This window comes from Mirounga leonina, unplaced genomic scaffold (genome assembly GCF_011800145.1).
Source record: "Mirounga leonina isolate KUSES-001 unplaced genomic scaffold, KU_Mleo_1.0 Mir_152, whole genome shotgun sequence".
In the NCBI taxonomy this organism is placed as follows: Eukaryota; Metazoa; Chordata; class Mammalia; order Carnivora; family Phocidae; genus Mirounga; species Mirounga leonina.
In genome coordinates this window covers 17,155,821-17,176,726 of record NW_023270380.1, presented here as the reverse complement: position 1 = coordinate 17,176,726, position 20,906 = coordinate 17,155,821, and the positions used below count along the sequence as shown (strand labels likewise).

The window sequence follows — 20,906 nt, the reverse complement described above, 5'->3', positions numbered from 1 at the left end:
CAAAAGGAGGTTTACTTTCAACTAAAAGCTCATCTCCACATTCTTGGAGGAATGTACATATAAGGGACCAGACAGCGGTGTGAGCTTTAGGAAATTACATGGTTGGGAGAGTTTGAATAGTGTAGAAAACAAATTCATAGCTTACTCCTTTTAATGATGCCAAGGAGTCAAAAACCTTTGGAAATACTTTGAGTTTGGCTCTTCATTTCGTGCAGATATTTGCATTTTTTAGGCAGGGAAGGAGTATGTGTGAGGACCAGCTGCTCCCTGTTTTCTCTGGGGGTAGCATGAAGCTCAGAGGCCTGCGTGCTAGTGACTCCAGTCCCCTGGGATCCAACTGTCAAGTACAGTTTGCTCAGAGCACTGCTTTGTTTGACTGTAAAGAAGAGCTGTTGGAGGAAGTGTGGGAAAGGACACAGATAAGGTCAGAGCACCTACTGAGTCCTCAGTACGTCATCGTAAATCCTGTGTGTGTGTGTGTGTGTGTGTGTGTGTGTGGCTAAAATAAGCAGGTATCTGCCAATAGTAATGTTCTTTCTTCTGGAACTCTGAGTGACTACTTAAGCTTTATGCATAGGCTGAGCTTTAGTAGAATACAAATTTGCCTTTTCACATGGAGGAGCTGCTGAGCCCAGGACAAACGCTGACACAGGGGAGGTCACAAAGTGCTTCCTGAATATGTCCCAAGCTGAGCAGGTACAAGGCGGAGACTGCAGGGCCCTTGTTTGGGGCTAGTTCCACTAGGGAATTTTTTTATTCCTCAGAGTAATTAAAAATACATTTCCAAATAAAAATTTTAACACTCTGAATCACGAATGCTAAATATTAAATTACATCTACCTGGAATCCATTAAAATAGTATCTTCATTTCAATAGAAAGGATTATATGGTAATTCACATTATTCAGGTGTTTTAACAATTGCATTTTTTGTTCCCAAACAGTCCTTTTAAAGTTTTGTTTTAAATAAAGATAAATTGACATTAAATTATTTTCCTCATGTGTTGTTCTGTAAGAAGAACAGGTTTCAAAAATGAGTATTTGGTATGATTCAGTTTTATTTCATATACATTCTATAAACAAGGTCAGGAAGTAGGAGTCAACATTTAATTTCTTTTTATGCTTAACTATAATGCCTAATTCTTCTAACCATAAATATTACTACTTAATGAGAGAAGGTTAAAATTTTAAAACAGCAATTTTCAATTTTAAAAAAATCCTCTGAGAAATTGAGATTTTTATAGAATACTGAGTGACTTCCATACATATATGTGTTTTTTTTTTTTTTCCATAAACTCAATTCAAAACAGTTGGAGCAGTAAAGACTGGCCTATGACCTGTAAGTATTTAAGAAAATAAATTGTTAATTCCGTACATGAAAACAGGTAAATCATTCTAAAAGTGTATTAGGTCTTTCATGAAAAAAAAATCCCATAAACAAAATAAATTTGATTAATGGTAAACATATGAAAAGCAAGCTTCAGTATCCGTAAAGCATTCTTATTTTCTATTTATCTGGGGATCAGTCAGTTAACTTCTGTGATGAGCAGCCTGAGAGAGTGAGGCTGTACCTAGAACCTCCTGCTCTAAACTTCCAGGATAATACACTTGTTTTCTGTGTCAGACATTTTTGGCATCATAGATGATACCCATGCAGACATGGGGGTTAACGGGACTAAAACTGTGTCACCTCAGCAGAGAGAAAGCAGGTTAGACTTGGTAGATGGAGGCTTCCAACCTGGGTGGAGATAGTGGCTGCCCCGGGATGAGCCCTCTAACGGTACATGCTGGCTCGCCAGCCCGAGGCCATCGGAACTCACCAGCGTCAGCAGTAACGCATCCAGAGAGGCGCTAATAAGCACATGTCTGCAGAAAACTTCCACATACGGTCTGTTGAAGCGGTTCAGAAAATGCATTATTTGACCACATATATCAGTTTCCATTCATGAGTGGTGTCTGATGGGCACTTTTTCAGTTTCCCTGTCTACTTTTAGGACATAAACTAAATTGAATAATACCTCACAGCTGCTTGCTTCCATGGTGAACATACGAATCTAACAGGTACCTCAACTTCCTTAGAAATGGACGGTATGTACCGTAAGATTCCAAATATAAATAGAAGTGAGGATAATATTATGTGTTGAATTTCTAGCAGCTCATTTTCCTGTGAAATGGTGCAGTACAATTTCAAAGAGCAAAACCTTGTAAGCTGAATTTTGTTTACTCTAGGTCTATTTACTTCTTCTACATGACAGTTTAACATGTACCAGCTCTTGTTTTTTTTCTTTTCCCTTTAATATGCCTTTTCTGAAGTATCAACCCCACTTCTGCCATTACTTTATTTGTTGCGAAAATAAATTGTTTTTCAAAAATACCTCCTAACAATTTTAATTATACATGATTTTCGCTTTTCCTGATACATTTTGACATTTCAAAGAAAGCAAGAAAGGTAACCGAATGTAAAGGTTAAATCTCCAGCTGAAAACCGTGCTGAGGGGCAGAGGTGGACAGGGCGGCTGAGGGGCGGTCCGTCCTGCCTGCAGGGGCTGCTCTAGATCCTGTCCAGTCCACCAGCTGAGCCCTCCTCTGCCATGGACTAGACTCGGTGCTGAGATAGTACGTGAGACACGTCCCTGTGCTGGAAAAGATAGGAAGCACGGAGAAGTAACACTTCTAAGGTGACACGGGAAGATCTTCAAGAGGATCACGTTTGCATGCGATTTGAAGGATGTGACAAGCTGCAGTGTGAGTGCTGTGTAATCAGTTAAAGGTGACACATTCTAGAATGGAAGGTCTGAAGGCAGTCACCACACACACACACACACACACACCCCACAGAGGTCAGCAGGAGCAATGGGCGCACGTGTTGAGCAGTAGGATTGGTAAGAGACACCATGTTTGGATGTTACATGGATTAAGGGCAGGCCATTCTAAGTGGATAAAGTCACATAAAACCAGTTTGGGAGGGCAGAAGTAGAAGCAAGCTTGCTTTGAGGGATGATGGAAGGGAAGTCAGATTTGAGGGGCGTTGCACGGAAGGTGACTCTGTCCATCAGAGAACGATCTTTAGGAGGGAACGAGCTGAAAGCGCAGCTTTGTAGTTTTTTTTTTTTTTTTTTAAGATTTTGTTTATTTGACAGAGAGAGACACAGCGAGAGAGGGAACACAAGCAGGAAGGGTGGGACGGGGAGAAGCAGGCTTCCTGCGGACCGGGGAGCCCGATGTGGGGCTCGATCCCAGGACCCTGGGATCATGACCTGAGCTGAAGGCAGACGCTTAATGACTGAGCCACCCAGGCGCCCCGCAGCTTTGTAGTTCTTAAACAATGGATCAGACTTGGAAATAAACACTTAGGAGCCATAGTAATATGAGAAATGAATGTCGTGGACAGGATTATCCAGAAAAGAATATAGAATTAAGGGAAAAAATTGAATGTAGGGGCACCTGGGTGGCTCAGTCGTTAAGCCTTTGCCTTCGGCTCAGGTCATGGTCCCAGGGTCCTGGGATCGAGCCCCGCATCGGGCTCCCCGCTCCGCGGGAAGCCTGCTTCTCCCTCTCCCACTCCCTCTGCTTGTGTTCCCTCTCTCACTGTGTCTCTCTCTGTCAAATAAATAAAATCTTTAAAAAAAAAAATTGAAAGTAAATAGGAAAGAACACCAAAATACAGAGAGCAGGCAGAGGAAAAATGTTAGCAGAGGAGACTCAGAAGAACCCTGTAAGCGAGGCAGAAGGTAACTCGTGAAGATAAGAAAATGAACCTTATTGAACTGGCACCTTGCAGATTAGCAATTATCTTAACGGGAACCTATTTATTACACCAGTAGGTCAGTATTTGTAGTATACTGGATTTGTAGGCAAAATAATATGAGGAACTTAAGTAAACTCTACTTCCCAGAATTTTGGTGTTTAAAAGAAAAAAAAAGATCAAGGGAAGCAGGCTAGGATAGGACAACTTGTTTTCTCTGTAAGCATAATGTAGGGAGTCAGTGAATATGTAGAGATTGAAGATACAAGTGATAAAGTCTGTATTTGAAGAACTAATATACCAAGGGTATGAGAAGTTATGTTAGTATTCTTTCAGTTGCAGAGTAAGAAATTTCAAAACAAAGCCAAAGAAAACTGACTTCTAATAATGGAAGTATTAGGAATTTATCCACTTATGAAATACCAGGCCTAGCCTGCCAGTACTCTAAATGGCAGTCACCAGAATGGCAATGAGAGTTGGGTGTGTGTGTGTGACAAAGGAGACTTAGGGGTGAAGCACAGGTTGGTCTCACTCATGACTGATACTCACATCTGCCCTGAAACAGCTGTGCTAAGTTATTAAAATATGCCCATGCTTCTGGTAAATGATCATATTCAAAATCTTTCAATTGCTCATTTGCTTGCTACCCAAAACACTCTGTTTACCTCCAGGATCCTCAAAATGTCCAGCATTCAGATACAAAATGGATAATTTCTGGCAAAGCCAGAGGACTCTACGTCCTGGCATTAGCTGTATGGTCTGTATAATTTTGATAGTAAATGCTCTTCCATTCTTTTAGATATTGACATTCATGGTTTCATCAGTGCAGTTAATAATACAGAAGTAATCAAGAGGTGATGATGATGCAAGAGGGGATGATGATGCAGGAGGGGATGATGCAGGAGGAGATGCAGGAGGGGGTGATGATGCAGGAGGGGATGATGGTGTAGGAGATGATGCAGGAGGGGATGAAGGTGTAGGAAGTGATGATGCAGGAGGGGATGATGATGCAGGAGGGGATGATGGTGTAGGAGGTGATGTTGCAGGAGGGGATGATGATGTAGGAGGGGATGATGCAGGAGGGGATGATGGTGTAAGAGGGGATGATGCAGGAGTGGATGATGATGTAGGAGGGGATGATGTAGGAGATGATGATGCAGGAGGGGATGATGATGCAGGAGGGGATGATGCAGGAGGGGATGATGGTGTAGGAGGTGATGATGCAGGAGGAGATAATGCAGGAGGGGATGATGATTTCAGGACGGGATGATGCAGGAGGGAATGATGGTGTAGGGGGGGATGGTGCAGGAGGGGATGATAGTGTAGGAGGGGATGATGCAGGAGTGGATGATGTAGGAGGGGATGATGTAGGAGATGATGATTCAGGAGGGGATGATGATGCAGGAGGGGATGATGCAGGAGGGGATGATGGTGTAGGAGGTGATGATGCAGGAGGAGATAATGCAGGAGGGGATGATGATTCAGGACGGGATGATGCAGGAGGGAATGATGGTGTAGGGGGGGATGGTGCAGGAGGGGATGATGATGTAGGAGGGGGTGATATAGGAGGTCATGATGCAGGAGCTGATGATGGTGCAGGGGCTGATGATGCAGGAGGAAATACAGATCTGTGATTTGGGACCATCAGCCAGCTCAACAGGGAGCCCATAAATGCATAGAATGTAAGTCAGGTGTTGATTGAAGCTAAATTCAGGACAGTGAGCCAGGGCACCAAGGAGTCCAGGGTGCAGGTGTCTGAGGGAGGTCACGGCCTGGATCTGACGGGTCTTTTTGCAGTGGGTGGAGGACCCTGAGTCCTGAGGTGTTACTCATCCAGATACCACCTGGCACCTGCACGGGTCCTATTGTATCTTCTGAAATAGATCGAGATCAGCTTTACTTACCACCTGTCAAATGACTAACTGCTGCTGACCATGTTTCCCCTTTCTCACAGACTCTCGAAGCGCACATGACCCCTTTGTACAAGTTATAAAAAGCTGCTTTGAGCGGGTAGTTTGTAAAAGTCACTCCTCATGGGAGTCATTAGGAAGGAGCCCACCATGCTCCGTCCCGTTAGGGCCTGGTGAGCCGAGTAGGGAACAGCTGGCAGGCCCGCCGGAGTCTCTCTGGCCAGGTGCTCTGGGCGGAGCATAGTCTGTGCATGGGCAGAGTCTGACTGTTCCTTCCCGCGTGCTCATGTGGCTCGGGTGGCTCCCGGCCGCGCTGATGACACGGGCTGGCTGTCTAGCTTTGCTGAAGAGATGTCCTGAGGGCAGTGCCGTGGCCAGAGCAGATTTCTCAGCCTTTATTTTCCCTCCGTGGTGGAGCCTGCGCGGTGGCTCTCAGCCCTCGTCTGCACCGCTGTGCTTGTAAGCACGTAGATGGGTGGGCTTGACACGGACTTCAAGCTTCAGGGAGAAGTCTGTGAGCACTTCTCTAAAAGTACAGAGCTGTCCGGGTGTAGTTTCTCGTGCGTGGTAGTTCTGCATCCTCGTGTCAACTGCTTCTGCACACCCCAAGGCTCGTAATCTCGCCCACTCTTGTAGAAAGTTGTTCGCTGTGTCTGCCCTTTCCCTGAAGTGTTTTTTCTCAGGAGGTGAGCTAGCCTTTCACACATACACAATATGGGGAAAATGCATTATTTATGAGTGTGAATTGCCATATGCATTGCATTTTTCTGATATATTAAGATTAAAAAGTAAATTTTAAAAACCTCTGATTTTATTTCTCAGAGAGGCCCGTGGGCTGGATTTGGGAAGGGATGCTTAGATGTCTAAGGCTGTGTGACAGAGGTATTTCACGTGGGGGGAGGACTCTGGCGGCACTCTGCTCGAATGCGTCACGAGTTCAGCGATGCTTGGTGATTTACTGCCTGGTCTCAGCTGTCCATGGAGCACTGGTGAGAGGAGGGAAGTCGGTGTATTTATTACCCCAGTGCTGTCCTCACAGTGTCCCCAGCGGGTGCTCGCACCAGGATCCTGAAGAGGAGCTGCTGTGCTCAGAGGCCCGAGCAGTGCCCTTGACTCCAGAGAGCACAGAGCTGTGGTCACCACAGGGCCATCGAGGACAGAGGGTCATGACTGCCGTGCAGAAGCGAACATTGCCCAAGATGGCAATGGTACACTGTAATCTAAATTTTCTCTATAAAGCTGCTACCTAAAAACTGCAATCACAAATTTTAATTAAGTTGATGTCCTTCATAACACATTTGATTTAAACCACGATTCTTCTATTAAGAAAAATTTTTTCGGAGTCCACACTTACTTTTGATCAGGAATGCCCTACTTATTGATGATGGATTTTATCTCTAACCCAGTCCATATAAAAGGTGAACATTCAGTAAGCGAATGACTATTCCTTATAGATGTTTATTTTAAAAATAAACTAGTCACATTTTTGGTTACATAAGCTATTCATTCACCAAATATTCACTGTGTCCTCATTACAGGTCTGTTGCTGTGGCACGTTCTTTAGGTATAATAATGCATGATCCTTTAACACCAGAGGTCTGTTACTTTAGTGGGAAAGAGACTTCAGCTAATCTGAGGTGAGAGAGACAAGCAGGCGTTCGTGTTCCTGGGAGCCAGCCTGGCACACAGTCAGGGTTGTGTTCTTCTGTTATGCACAGACACCAACATCAGCAGACATGGTTACCCTGACTGAGGTGGGTTCAGACTAAAGCAAAACCCTGTGTGGTCATGGCTGAGCGCAGATAAACAGGAACCTTGTCCAACACACAAACGCCAACAACCCGCTCTTCGGGCTGAAGTCAGTAGCAGCGGCTGCATTGCCCTTTGCAAACCGAGCTTTGCTCTAGGCCTCCCTGTAGAGAGGGTTTATTAAGATTCCCAACCCAGTTGCTGTGCTCTGAATGTCTGTGTCTTCCCAAAATTCCTATGTTGAAATTTTAAACCCCAAAGTAAAGGTATTAGGAGGTGGGGCCTTTACAAGGTGATCAGGTCACGAGGGTGGAGCTCTCATAAAAGGGACCCCACAGAACCTCCGCGCCCCTTTCTGTCATGAGAGGCTACCAGGAGAAGTCTGCAAACCAGAACGGCTTCCCCCCCCCGCAGCCACGCTGGCCCGCCGATCTTGGACTGGCAGCCCCCAGAACTGGAAGCAATGAATTGCAGCTTCTCACTAGCCCCCCGTGTGTGGTGTTTTGTTAGAGCAGCCCAGATGGACTGAGGTACCTTGATGCAGGTCAGGTGCTGCACCTCCCAGCAAGACCTAGGCCAGAGCGAGACCCCATTTCCTTAAACCTCCCCCAAGTCACCTGACAGAAAATGAAACCCTGTGACAGTAAGTCCTCCCTGAAGCCCCATTACTAGACTTCTACCCCACAATTCCCAAGTCTGTGTTCTCTCTCACGACCACAAACCAGAAACCCAACCTGCTCAGTGACACCTGTGTTCCTGGTGGTCTCTGGCCACATGACATCCGGAAATGTAATCAGAGATAAACTCGGGGAAAAATGCTCTGGGAGCAGAAAAAGTTACAAACACACCTTGTGTATATTATAGAGAGAGGGACAGAGGGAGAGAAAGGGGGAGAGAAGGAGACAGAGGGAGAGAGAGAGGGAGGGAGGGTGGGGGCAGAGTGCTTCAGCAATATGCCAGCTCCCCGCTGGCTCTGTGTGTGTAAGTAATGAAGTCTGGCGGGAGCACTACATAGTTTTAGGAGGAGTCTGAGGGCAGAGGAGGCTCTAAACCCTCCAGAGTCACAGCACCAGTGGTGTCAGGACATGGAATCCCACAGCTGATTGACCATCCATGCTTTAGGCAGATCTGTACACAAAGCAACAGATTTGTGTTACTGCGTGATTAAAAGCGAACATGTTCCGCGTTGCATGGGTCTCACTGTTGTCCTGCAGTGAGCGTGAGGGAGCAGTGCCCCATGGGTGTGGGCTCTCAGGCTCACCCCACAGCTGCATTTCTCCAGGGGTGTGAACTAATAAGCAAGTGGACACAGTCCCCGCAGAGAGGGGGGACACCGGCACGAGTCACAGAGGGACTGCCACATCGGTTCACACCAGCACCGGGTACCTGAGACTTCCTCTGAAATCGCTCCTTCCATGTCTGCAAACCCAGAAAAGCCAGAAGCTTCAGAAAGAGTCGGGATAGACAAAGGGGAGAAAGGAAATAACAGATGGGAACACTGCACCCCAGGTGTGGAATTATGGGGTGACTCTGAGCTGGGGAAGGATGATGATGAGAAGCTGGAGCGAGCTTGAATCAAGGTTCATTGTAGGCAGAATACGGTCTGGCAAGGATGCCATAGCCTGATTCCAAAGCCTGTGACTATATTATGTCGATCCAATTAAGAAGATTTTCCCAGAATACCTGAGAAGGCCCAGTCTAATCACATAAACCTTGAAAAGCAGAGGACTTTCTTCCCTGGGAGGCGGGAAACAGATGTGGCAGGAGAGTGTTCAAGGGATTCCCTGACATCCTGATCCGCACTGCCAGTTGGAGGGGCTCATGGGCAAGGACTGAGGAGAGGACTGGGAGAGCTGAGAGTGAGCCCCAACTGCTCATCAGCAAAAAGATGGGAGCTCATTCCTCCAGCTACAGGGAGCCGGCTCTGCAGTGACCATGGAGAAGCTGGGAGCAGGTAGCTGGGGGCATCATGGAGCCTGGGGCGCAGAAGCCAGTAGCACCAGCCTGGACGGCTGACCATGCACCTGGGAGGCCGCGGGTTGTGGAGTGTGAGTGCTCACCTTGCGGTGATTTGTTACTGCACAAGAGAAAAGTAATTGTTTGGACTTTTTAATATCACGGCATCAGACTTTCAACATCTGCAAGTACCAAAAAAAGTTAGAGGATTTTCTCATTATCCGTAGGCAAGTAAGGAGAGAAACCTTACAAAATGTGTTTGAAGACAATAAGGAGAGAAACCTTACAAAATGTGTTTGAAGACCATTACAAGAAGAAACGAGTTTTGTTTCCCACGCCATGTAAATTCAGCCTGTTCAGGACCCTTCATATGAACTTTCACAGAGGTCTTAAAGATTACTCAGAGGCATGATTTCAGGTGCAAGTCTCCCAGTGGTCTGCACATTCCTGAGACACGCTCTAGAAGGTGCCACGTGACAGTGCGGCTAGCAGTCGGGCACCCGGGCCAAGTCCGCTGGGGACAGGGTGTTGCCTACATGTACTGAGGCCTGAGACTTTCAAACACATAAAAGCCATAATCACTGAGCATAGCACTTACAAGTAGGCTGTGTCATCAAGTTGTAATAACATTCCTGTTATTGTCACCTTTCATATATTTTATTTTTTTATTTATTTTTTTTAAGATTTTATTTATTTATTTGTCAGAGAGAGAGAGCACAAGCAGGGGGAGCTGCAGGCCAAGGGAGAAGCAGGCTCCCTGCTGAGCAAAAAACCCGATGTGGGACTCGATCCCAGGACCCTGGGATCATGACCTGAGCCGAAGGCAGACGCTTAACCGACTGAGCCACCCAGGCATCCCCACCTTTCATATATTTTAAATCTGTGCCAAGATCTCTGATAAATATTTTATATATGCTATATCCTTTAATTATACAGCACTCTGAGATAGATCTGTCTCCTATTTTAAGATTAAGAAATTGGGAAGTAGCATGTACTAGGAATAGAGTTATGGTCAAGAACAGCATACTCACCAAGAAATTATAATTTTAGAAATGATGATAACGATGATGACGACAAACAGTAATGTTGCCTTTTTTTCCCCTCCAAATTATTTAATGGATTCTTCTGGGAGGCAGAATGGCAGAATTTGTCAAACTGAGGGACGTAGGCATGTTTGGAAATGCTCTTGGGAGTCTTGACTCTCAGATTGTTACATGTTAGGTTTCTTATACTGTAATTATCTTTAAAAAATACTAAAATCGAGTTTGACATCATATTACCCATTGTGCAACTGAAGATTGCTAAGATTTCATGACTAGTATTTCTGTATTTATGATCCTATTTTTGACAAGTAAAAGCCAAATCTAGTGCCTTTTGCAAACCAGGTTTTCCCGGGGACGTGGGTTGTCACACACACTGCAGGGTGGGCTGCACAACTCACAACTAGAGTGAGCTGTGTATTCACGTTGTGAGCAGGTCCCTTATAATATTTGAAGATATTTGCAGGGACCAAATAGTGCTCCCATGAAGTAGCAGTAAATATGCCAGAAGTATCTCTCTGTTCTCACAATGATTGGATTACATGCTCATTCAATTCAAAGCTCATTAAATTGCATGGTTAATGGTTAATCTTATATTGAAGGTAATGAGGTAGCATGATAATAATCAAATGGCATGCCTTTAAAGTGGCAAATGCTCATTAGTGGAAAGTTGGATGAATATAAAGTCCGATTATCTGTAATCAGAAAACAAAGCTTTAATATTTTCAAGTCCATATTTACAATATAGTTTGTAAACAATATACATAAGTATATTGAAGGAAAAGAAGGAAAAATAGATTATATATATTGCAAGACCTGGCACATCATATTTCTAGTGTAAAAGGAAAATCAGTGATTTATTTCTAACCCAGTATCATCCATTATACTTATAGTTATTAATTAGAAGTTTATTATTTTAGTCATTTTGGTTGTTATTTTTATTTTATTTTATTTTTATTTATTTATTTATTTATTTTTTAAATATGGAACGCTTCACGAATTTGCGTGTCATCCTTGCGCAGGGGCCATGCTAATCTTCTCTGTATCATTCCAATTTTAGTATATGTGCTGCCAAAGCGAGCACTTGGTTGTTATTTTTAGATTTGTCTCTGACTTATAGTTCTGTAAGCACCTATACAAAAGGAGTTTAAATATACTCTGTATTTGTACAAATAACAGTAAAATAAAATGGAGATACAAAATTAAATTTTATTTAAAAATATGTAATTCAAGTTTGAAAATACTTCTAACATAACAAATACTGTAATAAGAATATTCAGATTTGTAACACGTCTTACACTTGACAAAATGCTATTATATCACCTTATTAGTTTCTAAAATTCAACTTGCAGAGATTTTTCCGATGTGTGCATGTTGTCAGTACAATTAGTATGACCTTGCTCAGGTTCACTCACTGGTCACATGGAAATAATAGCCGTTTCCATACATTTACAGGTTTATTTTGCCGCTCAAATGATTTACAATGGTAGAAACAGGTGAAAACACTGTGTTCAGGCAGCGCACTTGTGGGAACATGCGGGTCCCTCTTACAGTGCCTCAGCTTACCAAATGGGAGACACTGTAAATGAGGAAGAATACAGAAGGAGGAGAAAATCTTTTAGCTTCCTGAGTAGACTGGTTATTTTGATTTGTAATTTTGCCCTGTGACCTTGTTAGAGGTCATATTGATTCTTTTCAGCTAACTCATAGAAAAGATGCATGAAGAAGAGAAACATTTCAAGGGATGTACTCAATTTGCATACCATTAAGCTGATCCTGGCTCCTGGGGGAATAAAAGCCCATTTTGAAAACATTCTTTTCCTCGTATTTTCATTGATGGTAGTGATCTCTCCATCTGTAAAAGGAGCTGTTTGAAATTCCGAAATTCTAAATTATAGTGTTAGCTTAACGTATGGAAGAAAATGAGTTTGCTTCTCAACTGAAGGAGTTTATATTTCAAAGAAAACATTTATTTTTTTATTTTGTGATTGAGATTCCACGTATTCCAAAGGGCTTGTTTTTACTAAAGCTCATTTCACTTTGTGGATTTGTGGGTGAGGATGTACTTTTTTCCATATTACCAAGGTTAGCATTGAGAATTTCTCCTTTTTTTTTTAAGCAGATCTTTTTCATGATACAAACAGATCCATGTCAGTAATTTCTTCATTTTAATTGCTGACATCTCAGCTATGAAATAACAAAAATATGCCATGTCTCTCAACAATCAGATGCCATTATTTACTTTACTCTTGCAAGTTGTTGTAAAAATGAAACAGAGAAAGAGAGATACATTTGTGGTTGCTGACCCAGTGATGTTTTCTGGAATACTTTAATAACAAGTATTTCCTTCTCTAAAATCTCCCTGTCAAAATACTTCTCTCTCTTTGAATTTTGTGACTTAACTAATGTGAGATTGGGTAAATATTTAACATATTTATGTCAATTTTTTAACAATTTAGATGGAATGGAAGAATTTCTTGAAAATAAAAACCACTTACTAAAAATAGAGTGGAAATTTAAACATTACATTTAAAATTTTTAAAACTTAAAAATTATTTTTGTATCAATTAGAATAACTTCCTTTCTTACTAAAAGTCTTTCCACAGAGAACTTTCTGTGATCTTAATCTTTCCTGATAAATTCTTCTGGCATTTAAGTTGAAATTAGCACCGATTTTACTCTAAATCTTCCACATTACAGAAAATATCAAGCACTTCAAGTTTTGCAATACTGATTTTTTTCCTTAAAAATCAATCCTTGTAATTCAATACATTAATAGAAAAGAAGGGGGAAAAATGGTTTTGACAAATGCTGGAAAACAATTCATAAATCCAACATCTTGGGGGATGAGAAGTGGCTGAAATTAGTACTTCCTATTGAGGAAGCTCTTAAATAGATTATCCATCTTGGATGATCCCATAGTTAGTTATCTCTTGTCTTTACCTTCCACTTTAGAGATGAGTTTTCCTGCATTTTTTATGTCCATGGTGTATTTTTTCTGAATAGACTTTATTTTTTCACAGTGTCAATAAAGAAATAACATAGTATCTTTCCAAATTCCTGTTCTAAAAGCATAAATGCTTTGAGATGAAGGGGTATATTGCTTATAATAATTGAACATATAGTTGACCCTTGAGCAACACAGGGGTTAAGGCACTGACCTCCTCACACAGTTGAAAATCCACATATAACTTTTGACTCCCCCAAAAACCTAACTGCTTTTTGTTGACAAAAAGCCTTACCAATAACATAAAGTCAATTAATATGTATTTTGTATGTTATATGCATTATATACTGTATTGTTATAAAAGAAAATGTTTTTAAGAAAATCATAAGGAAGAGGGGCACCTGGGTGGCTCAGTTGGTTAATCTTCCTACTCTTGATTTTGACTCAAGTTGTGATCTCAGGGTCGTGGGATCGAGCCCTGTGTCGGGCTCTGAGCTCAGCTGGGAGTCTACTTGAGATTCTTTCTCTCTCTCCCTCAGTCTCTCCCACTGCTCATGCTCTCTCTCTCTCTCTCTCTCAAAAAAAAAGAATGTAATAAGGAAGAGAAAATACCTTTACAGTACTGGATTGTACAAAATGCATATATAAATGGACCTGTGCAGTTCAAAACTCTGTTGTTCAAAAGGCAGCTATAGTGTGCAAGGCAGTGGAGATATGTATATATTTGTATATGTATATATAAAAATATATATATTATATAATATATAATTACATGTACTATATTTAATAAATATTATATTTATTTATAATATATATTCTTTTTATAATATATTAGAAGAAAAAAGCCATACAGATAAGTGCATAAGTAAGAGATATTTTTAAAAAGTAATCACAATATGCTTCTGAACTAAAGTTCAATTGAAATTCAGAGAAATATTCCAACAAAACCTTTCCTAAGTATTTCAGGTATTCATCCCTGGATTAAGATTAAAGGATCTAGTATAAGCAGGCTGAGATCTAAAATGGTCTAAAGAGATTGAATGTTAGGATGCAGTCTCTGTGTAAACTTGAAGTCTGTTGAAGAGCTGGAGAAAGGGTGCAAGTAGACCCAGGAATGAGTTCCATGTCTGATGCATTGGTTTGACCACCTGCCATGTTGGACATCATAGTAATCTCAGACGAAATGGGAAGCAGGGAGAGATTCAAGCTGAGGGAATCATGAGTAAGAGTGATTGTGGCAGGGAAAAGCTAAGGGAGATAGTATTTTATAGTTTCTGAGCATCTCAATTTGAGACAGGACTTGAGTGCAGGTTTTCTATTTGGAAGTTGATCCCTAAGAGAGATGGGAGGGAGGTTGGGGAGTGAGACAACACGAGAGGAAGCCAGTACCATAAAAGGCACTGTTTTAGAACTCAGCACAGTTGCTCCAGGGCCTCAGAGAATCCTACAGAATACCTGCTAGCATTGTCTGGGAAAGGTGAGAGGCTGGGCATTTATTGAAGACTCTCTCTGCTATTAATTGAGAATTGTTCCTAGGGACTTAATTCTTCTTCATCTTCAGGCTGTGCTTTTATATGAGCTGATTGCTTTCGAGGCTTTAGACAAAGCTTCGAGTCACAAAAGTGGAAATGGGAATGTGCATCATAATGGAGTGGGTCATTTTCAGCAGGAGTAGGAACTGTGGACCACCGCTGGTCTGATCACAGACAGACTTGGTCAATTTGATCAGATTGCCAGCAGCGTCGAGCAGACTGGAATTATGTTAGAGGAGACATTCCATCTAGCTTGAAAGCCAGTGGATGTGTTGGGAGGAGAATCTAGGTCCCAATAATTAGTTCATTCATTCATTCGTTCAGTTTATAGAGCTGCTGTATCTATTTAGGGTATATCAGAGCAAGATAGATGGTGAGCATCCCCAGCCCTGAGAGTCCGTACTCTGCAGGTAGTGAAAACATACGTGTATAGAGATACAGGGGGCAGGGAACATAGAGATGGGGCAATCGCCACCTGTTGAGCACTGACATGGGGCCTGACAGTTGATGTGGGGCAGTGACTTCTAGGCTAAAATGTGAAGAATGAGTTGAAATTACACAGGTGAATTTGGTGAAGGGATAGGTTCCATACAGAGACACAACTTTCATATTCTTACACAACCTCTCTTTCCTGCTTCTGTATGTTTTAACTGTTCTGAATTATATTGGGACCCACATAGGACGGACCCTAGCGTGAGATAACTGTTCAGTAAGTGTTAACTTTTGTTTTTGTCACCATCAGTGTCTTTATCGTTAAAATCATGTGTATCTTTATGCAGAAAGAATGCTAACAGTTCAGAATTTATTTGACACAGGGTTATCACAGTAAAGATAGAGGTGTAGTACTTAACATTATTTTCATAGACGTGCATATAGTAAGACCTGTGTGAATATTGCAGTGGATAGCAGTGACATTAGGTCTCTGTATGGAGATAATCCAGTGTTAGAAAATGTACCATCAAGGAGTGCCTAAGAATCTGAAATTCAGCATCAGAAAGGTCCTGGTTCCTGGGTGGTTTTGCCACTCACCTGCATTGTGATTTGTAGCAATAATTATATTTCTATATGTTTCAATTTCTTTAACTGCAAAATGGGTATAATTATAGATCACATTCAGTAAATAGTTTTGAGGGTAAGAGGGATCACTCAAGCAGAGCATTAAACTCTGTCTGGCACATAGTCTTGAGTTGGAATATTTATTGTTACTACCTTTGTTTTTCAATACTCATATAATACATTAATTAAATCAAATGACTAAAAAAGATTACCTTTGACCTAAGCACCTCCCAAGCATCACCTCCAAATAGCATCTGGGAATAGGATCAATATAGGAATTTGGAGGGGGATACGAACACTCATCCTATAGCAGCTACTAATATAGTAACAGTTCACGTAATGGCAGAAGCAGGTGTATTCAGTGGATTTTATTCAGGCATATCCCACGGTGCTAATTATTTTGTGACATTCCCAGTGGTCCAGAGCTTAGGATCCCATTGAGGGTGACCTGCTTGGGGTTAAGCTGCCGCACTTGTGCTCCTTGGTGCTGAGAGACCTGATGGGAGTTCAGTGAGAGAACTCAGATGACCAAGGCTGATGATGCTTTCAGGACACATGCTTGATGAGGAAGGGTAAATAATGTGGTTTTCTACTGACAGCGTATGAAGGGACAGAGGAGAAGCCATTTATGGAGACATTTCGCTATTTTAAAGGGGAAAGAGGGTTTGGTTTTATTTCATTATAGACTATAGATACTTTTGTGACTTCATTTCCAAAGAAAATGTCTCTTCCACTTTGCAGGCACTTCCCTAGTGCAGAGACATCCTGGACGTCCTCCCCTAACCATCCCCACTGACCTTGGGGTCTCACCAGGGCCGTGAGAACCTATGTGGCCATCATAGTCAGCTTCCTACAGTTCAGTTAGGATTGCGTCATCCTCTTGTTCAAAAACTTCAAAAGCTCCTTGAATAAAATTTCTATCTCTTAGCCCAAGATTCAGTCTCTCTAAATTTCGTGATAGCCTTGGCATTCTTGTGATTTTCGTGTCCCATCTCCTATGGCACAGCCTCATGGTTCTGCTTACCCAGTGTGCAGTTTATTTTCTCACATCCGTGTGCTGTTTTCACTGCAGGAAACCTGCACTCTACTTCTATCTGTGAGTAAACACCTTCTTTATGTTTTGAAGCCCAGGCCAGAATCCTCTTAGTGTATGTGGACTCTCGTGGTAAAAACATAAGCAGCTTCCTCAACAGTTGCTTTAAACTCCTAGGATAACATGTCTGTTCATGTAACCTCTGATGCTTTGAGTCTGAATCATGCTCTTGATTGTAAATTGCTTCACTTTACAGAACTAGACTCTTCTTAGTAGGACCAGCTCTGCAGTCCAAATTGCAACTTTGTGCATAGTAAATACTCAACAAATACACGTTTGCTGAAAAAAGATGGCCATTTGTAATGAGCTGCTGATTCATATCTAAAGTAGATGTAGCTAAAATGATGTAAAATATTTACCGAGGGACCCTCTCAACTATGACTGTACTGGTAATTCCTGCCTACTCTGCAGGAAGAATACTAATTGTGTCCAATACAGTGTGCTGCAGGACGCTGAGTAGGGTTACAGAGACTGAGGACTTGAGCGTATGAGGACTTTTAATGATCACATCATAAATATTACAGAATATACCTTTAAGCTTCAGATGGTAAAAGTAAATGGATTTTTTTTCTTTTTTTTATTCTTATGTTAATCCCCATACATTACATCATTAGTTTTAGATGAAGTGTTCCATGATTCATTGTTTGTGCACAACACCCACTGCTCCATGCAGAACGTGCCCCCCTCAATACCCACCACCAGGCTAACCCATCCTCCCACCCCCCTCCCCTCTAGAACCCTGTTTGTTTTTCAGAGTCCATCATCTCTCATGGTTCGTCTACCCCTCCGATTTCCCCCGCTTCATTCTTCCCCTCCCGCTACCTTCTTCTTCTTCTTTTTTTTTTTCTTAACATATATTGCATTATTTGTTTCAGAGGTACAGATCTGAGATTCAACAGTCTTGCACAATTCACAGCGCTTACCAAAGCACATACCCTCCCCAGTGTCTATCACCCAGTCACCCCATCCCTCCCACCCCACCCCCCACTCCAACAACACTCAGTTTGATCCCTGCGATTAAGAATTCCTCATATCAGTGAGGTCATATGATACATGTGTTTCTCTGTTTGACTTATTTCACTCAACATAATACCCTCCAGTTCCATCCACGTCGTTGCAAATGGCAAGATCTCATTCTTTTTGATGGCTGCATAATATTCCATTGTATATATATACCACATCTTCTTTATCCATTCATCTGCCGATGGATATCTTGGCTCTTTCCACAGTTTGGCTATTGTGGACATTGCTGCTATAAACATCGGGGTGCATGTACCCCTTCGGATCCCTACTTTTGTATCTTTGGGGTAAATACCCAGTAGTGCAATTGCCGGATCATATGGTAGCTCTATTTTCAACTTTTTGAGGAACCTCCATATAGTTTTCCAGAGTGGTGCACCAGCTTGCATTCCCACCAACAGTGTAGGAGGGTTCCCCTTTCTCCGCATCCCCGCCAACATCTGTCGTTTCCTGACTTGTTAATTTTAGCCATTCTGACTGGTGTGAGGTGGTATCTCATTGAGGTTTTGATTTGGATTTCCCTGATGCCGAGCGATATTGAGCACTTTTTCATGTGTCTGTTGGCCATTTGGATGTCTTCTTTGGAAAAATGTCTGTTCATGTCTTCTGCCCATTTCTTGATTGGATTCTTTGTTCTTTGGGTGTTGAGTTTGATAAGTTCTTTATAGATTTTGGATACTAGCCCTTTATCTGATATGTCATTTGCAAATATCTTCTCCCATTCTGTCGGTTGTCTTTTGGTTTCGTTGACTGTTTCCTTTGCTTTGCAAAAGCTTTTTATCTTGATGAAGTCCCAATAGTTCATTTTTGCCCTTGCTTCCCTTGCCTTTGGCAATGTTTCTAGGAAGAAGTTGCTTCGGCTGAGGTCAAAGAGGTTGCTGCCTGTGTTCTCCTTTAGGATTTTGATGGACTCCTGTCTCACATTGAGGTCTTTCAGCCATTTGGAGTCTATTTTTGTGTGTGGCGTAAGGAAATGGTCCAGTTTCATTCTTCTGCATGTGGCTATCCAATTTTCCCAACACCATTTGTTGAAGAGACTGTCTTTGTTCCATTGGACATTCTTTCCTGCTTTGTCGAAGATTAGTTGACCATAGAGTTGAGGGTCCATTTCTGGACTCTGTATTCTGTTCCATTGATCTTTGTGTCTGTTTTTGTGCCAGTACCATGCTGTCTTGAAGATGACAGCTTTGTAATAGAGCTGGAAGTCTGGAATTGTGATGCCGCCGGCTTTGCTTTTCTTTTTCAACATTCCTCTGGATATGCGGGGTCTTTCCTGGTTCCATACAAATTTTAGGATGATTTGTTCCATTTCTTTGAAAAAAGTGGATGGTATTTTGATGGGGATTGCATTGAATGTGTAGATTGCTCTAGGTAGCATTGACATGTTCACAATATTTGTTTTTCCAATCCATGAGCATGGAACGTTTTTCCATTTCTTTGTGTCTTCCTCAATTTCTTTCATGAGTATTTTATAGTTTTCTGAGTACAGATCCTTTGTCTCTTTGGTTAGATTTATTCCTAGGTATCTTATGGTTTTGGGTGCAATTGTAAATGGGATCGACTCCTTAATTTCTCTTTCTTCTGTCTTGTTGTTGGTGTATAGGAATGCCACTGACTTCTGTGCATTGATTTTATATCCTGCCACTTGACTGAATTCCTGTATGAGTTCTAGCAGTTTTGGGGTGGAGTCTTTTGGGTTTTCCACATAAGGTATCATCTCATCTGCAAAGAGTGAGAGTTTGACTTCTTCTTTGCTGATTTGGATGCCTTTGATTTCTTTTTGTTGTCTGATTGCTGTGGCTAGGACTTCCAATACTATGTTGAATAGCAGTGGTGATAGTGGACATCCCTTCTGCATTCCTGACCTTAGGGTGAAAGCTCTCAGTTTTTCCCCATTGAGAATGATATTCGCTGTAGGTTTTTCATAGATGGCTTTTATGATATTGAGGTATGTACCCTCTATCCCTATACTCTGAAGAGTTTTGATCAAGAAAGGATGCTGTACTTTGTCAAATGCTTTTTCTGCATCTATTGAGGGGATCATATGAATCTTGTTCTTTTTTTTGTTAATGTAGTGTATTACATTGATTGATTTGCGGATGTTGAACCAACCTTGCAGCCCAGGGATAAATCCCACTTGGTCGTGGTGAATAATCCTTTTAATGTACTGTTGGATCCTATTAGCTAGTATTTTGGTGAGAATTTTTGCATCCATGTTCATCAGGGATATTGGTCTGTAATTCTCCTTTTAGATGGGGTCTTTGTCTGGTTTTGGGATCAAGGTAATGCTGGCCTCATAAAATGAGTTTGGAAGTTTTCCTTGCATTTCTATTTTTTGGAACAGTTTCAGAAGAATAGGTATTAATTCTTCTTGAAATGTTTGGTAGAATTCCCCTGGGAAGCCATCTGGCCCTGGGCTTTTGTTTGTTGGGAGATTTTTGATGACTGCTTCAATTTCCTTAGTGGTTATAGGTCTGTTCAGGTTTTCTATTTCTTCCTGGTTCAGTTTTGGTAGTTGATACATCTCTAGGAATGCATCCATTTCTTCCAGGTTATCTAATTTGCTGGCATAGAGTTGCTCGTAATATGTTCTTTTAATTGTTTGTATTTCTTTGGTGTTGGTTGTGATCTCTCCTCTTTTGTTCGTGATTTTGTTGATTTCGGTCATTTCTCTTTTCTTTTTGATAAGTCTGGCCAGGGGTTTATCAATCTTGTTAATTCTTTCAAAGAACCAGCTCCTAGTTTCGTTGATCTGTTCTACTGTTCTTTTAGTTTCTATTTCATTGATTTCTGCTCGGATCTTTATGATTTCTCTTCTCCTGCTGGGTTTAGGCTTTATTTGCTGTTCTTTCTCCAGCTC

At 41.8% G+C, this 20,906-nt stretch overlaps 1 protein-coding gene and 1 non-coding gene across 2 annotated transcripts; one reads left to right on the top strand and one right to left on the bottom strand.

Annotated features, from left to right (window-relative positions):
- The first annotated feature begins 287 nt into the window (after nucleotides 1-287).
- Nucleotides 288-5,377, top strand: LOC118012868 (golgin subfamily A member 6-like protein 2). The gene is made up of 3 exons (XM_035008401.1): nucleotides 288-424; nucleotides 4,614-4,957; nucleotides 5,004-5,377. The coding sequence occupies exons 1-3, from the start codon at nucleotides 288-290 to the stop codon at nucleotides 5,375-5,377; spliced, it is 855 nt and encodes a 284-aa protein (XP_034864292.1).
- A 5,998-nt stretch (nucleotides 5,378-11,375) lies between these two features.
- On the bottom strand, nucleotides 11,376-11,482 carry LOC118013027. The gene has a single exon (XR_004679901.1). It is a non-coding gene; the product is annotated as a U6 spliceosomal RNA (small nuclear RNA).
- Nucleotides 11,483-20,906: the final 9,424 nt, after the last annotated feature.

Coding starts and splice junctions, on each gene's coding strand:
- LOC118012868 (XM_035008401.1), top strand. CDS start 288: ATGAAGCTCAGAGGCCTGCGTGCTAGTGACTCCAGTCCCCTGGGATCC. Junction 425..4,613: donor TGGGAAAGGACACAGATAAG/GTCAGAGCACCT, acceptor TGATGATGCAAG/AGGGGATGATGATGCAGGAG. Junction 4,958..5,003: donor AGGGGATGATGGTGTAGGAG/GTGATGATGCAG, acceptor TGATGATTTCAG/GACGGGATGATGCAGGAGGG.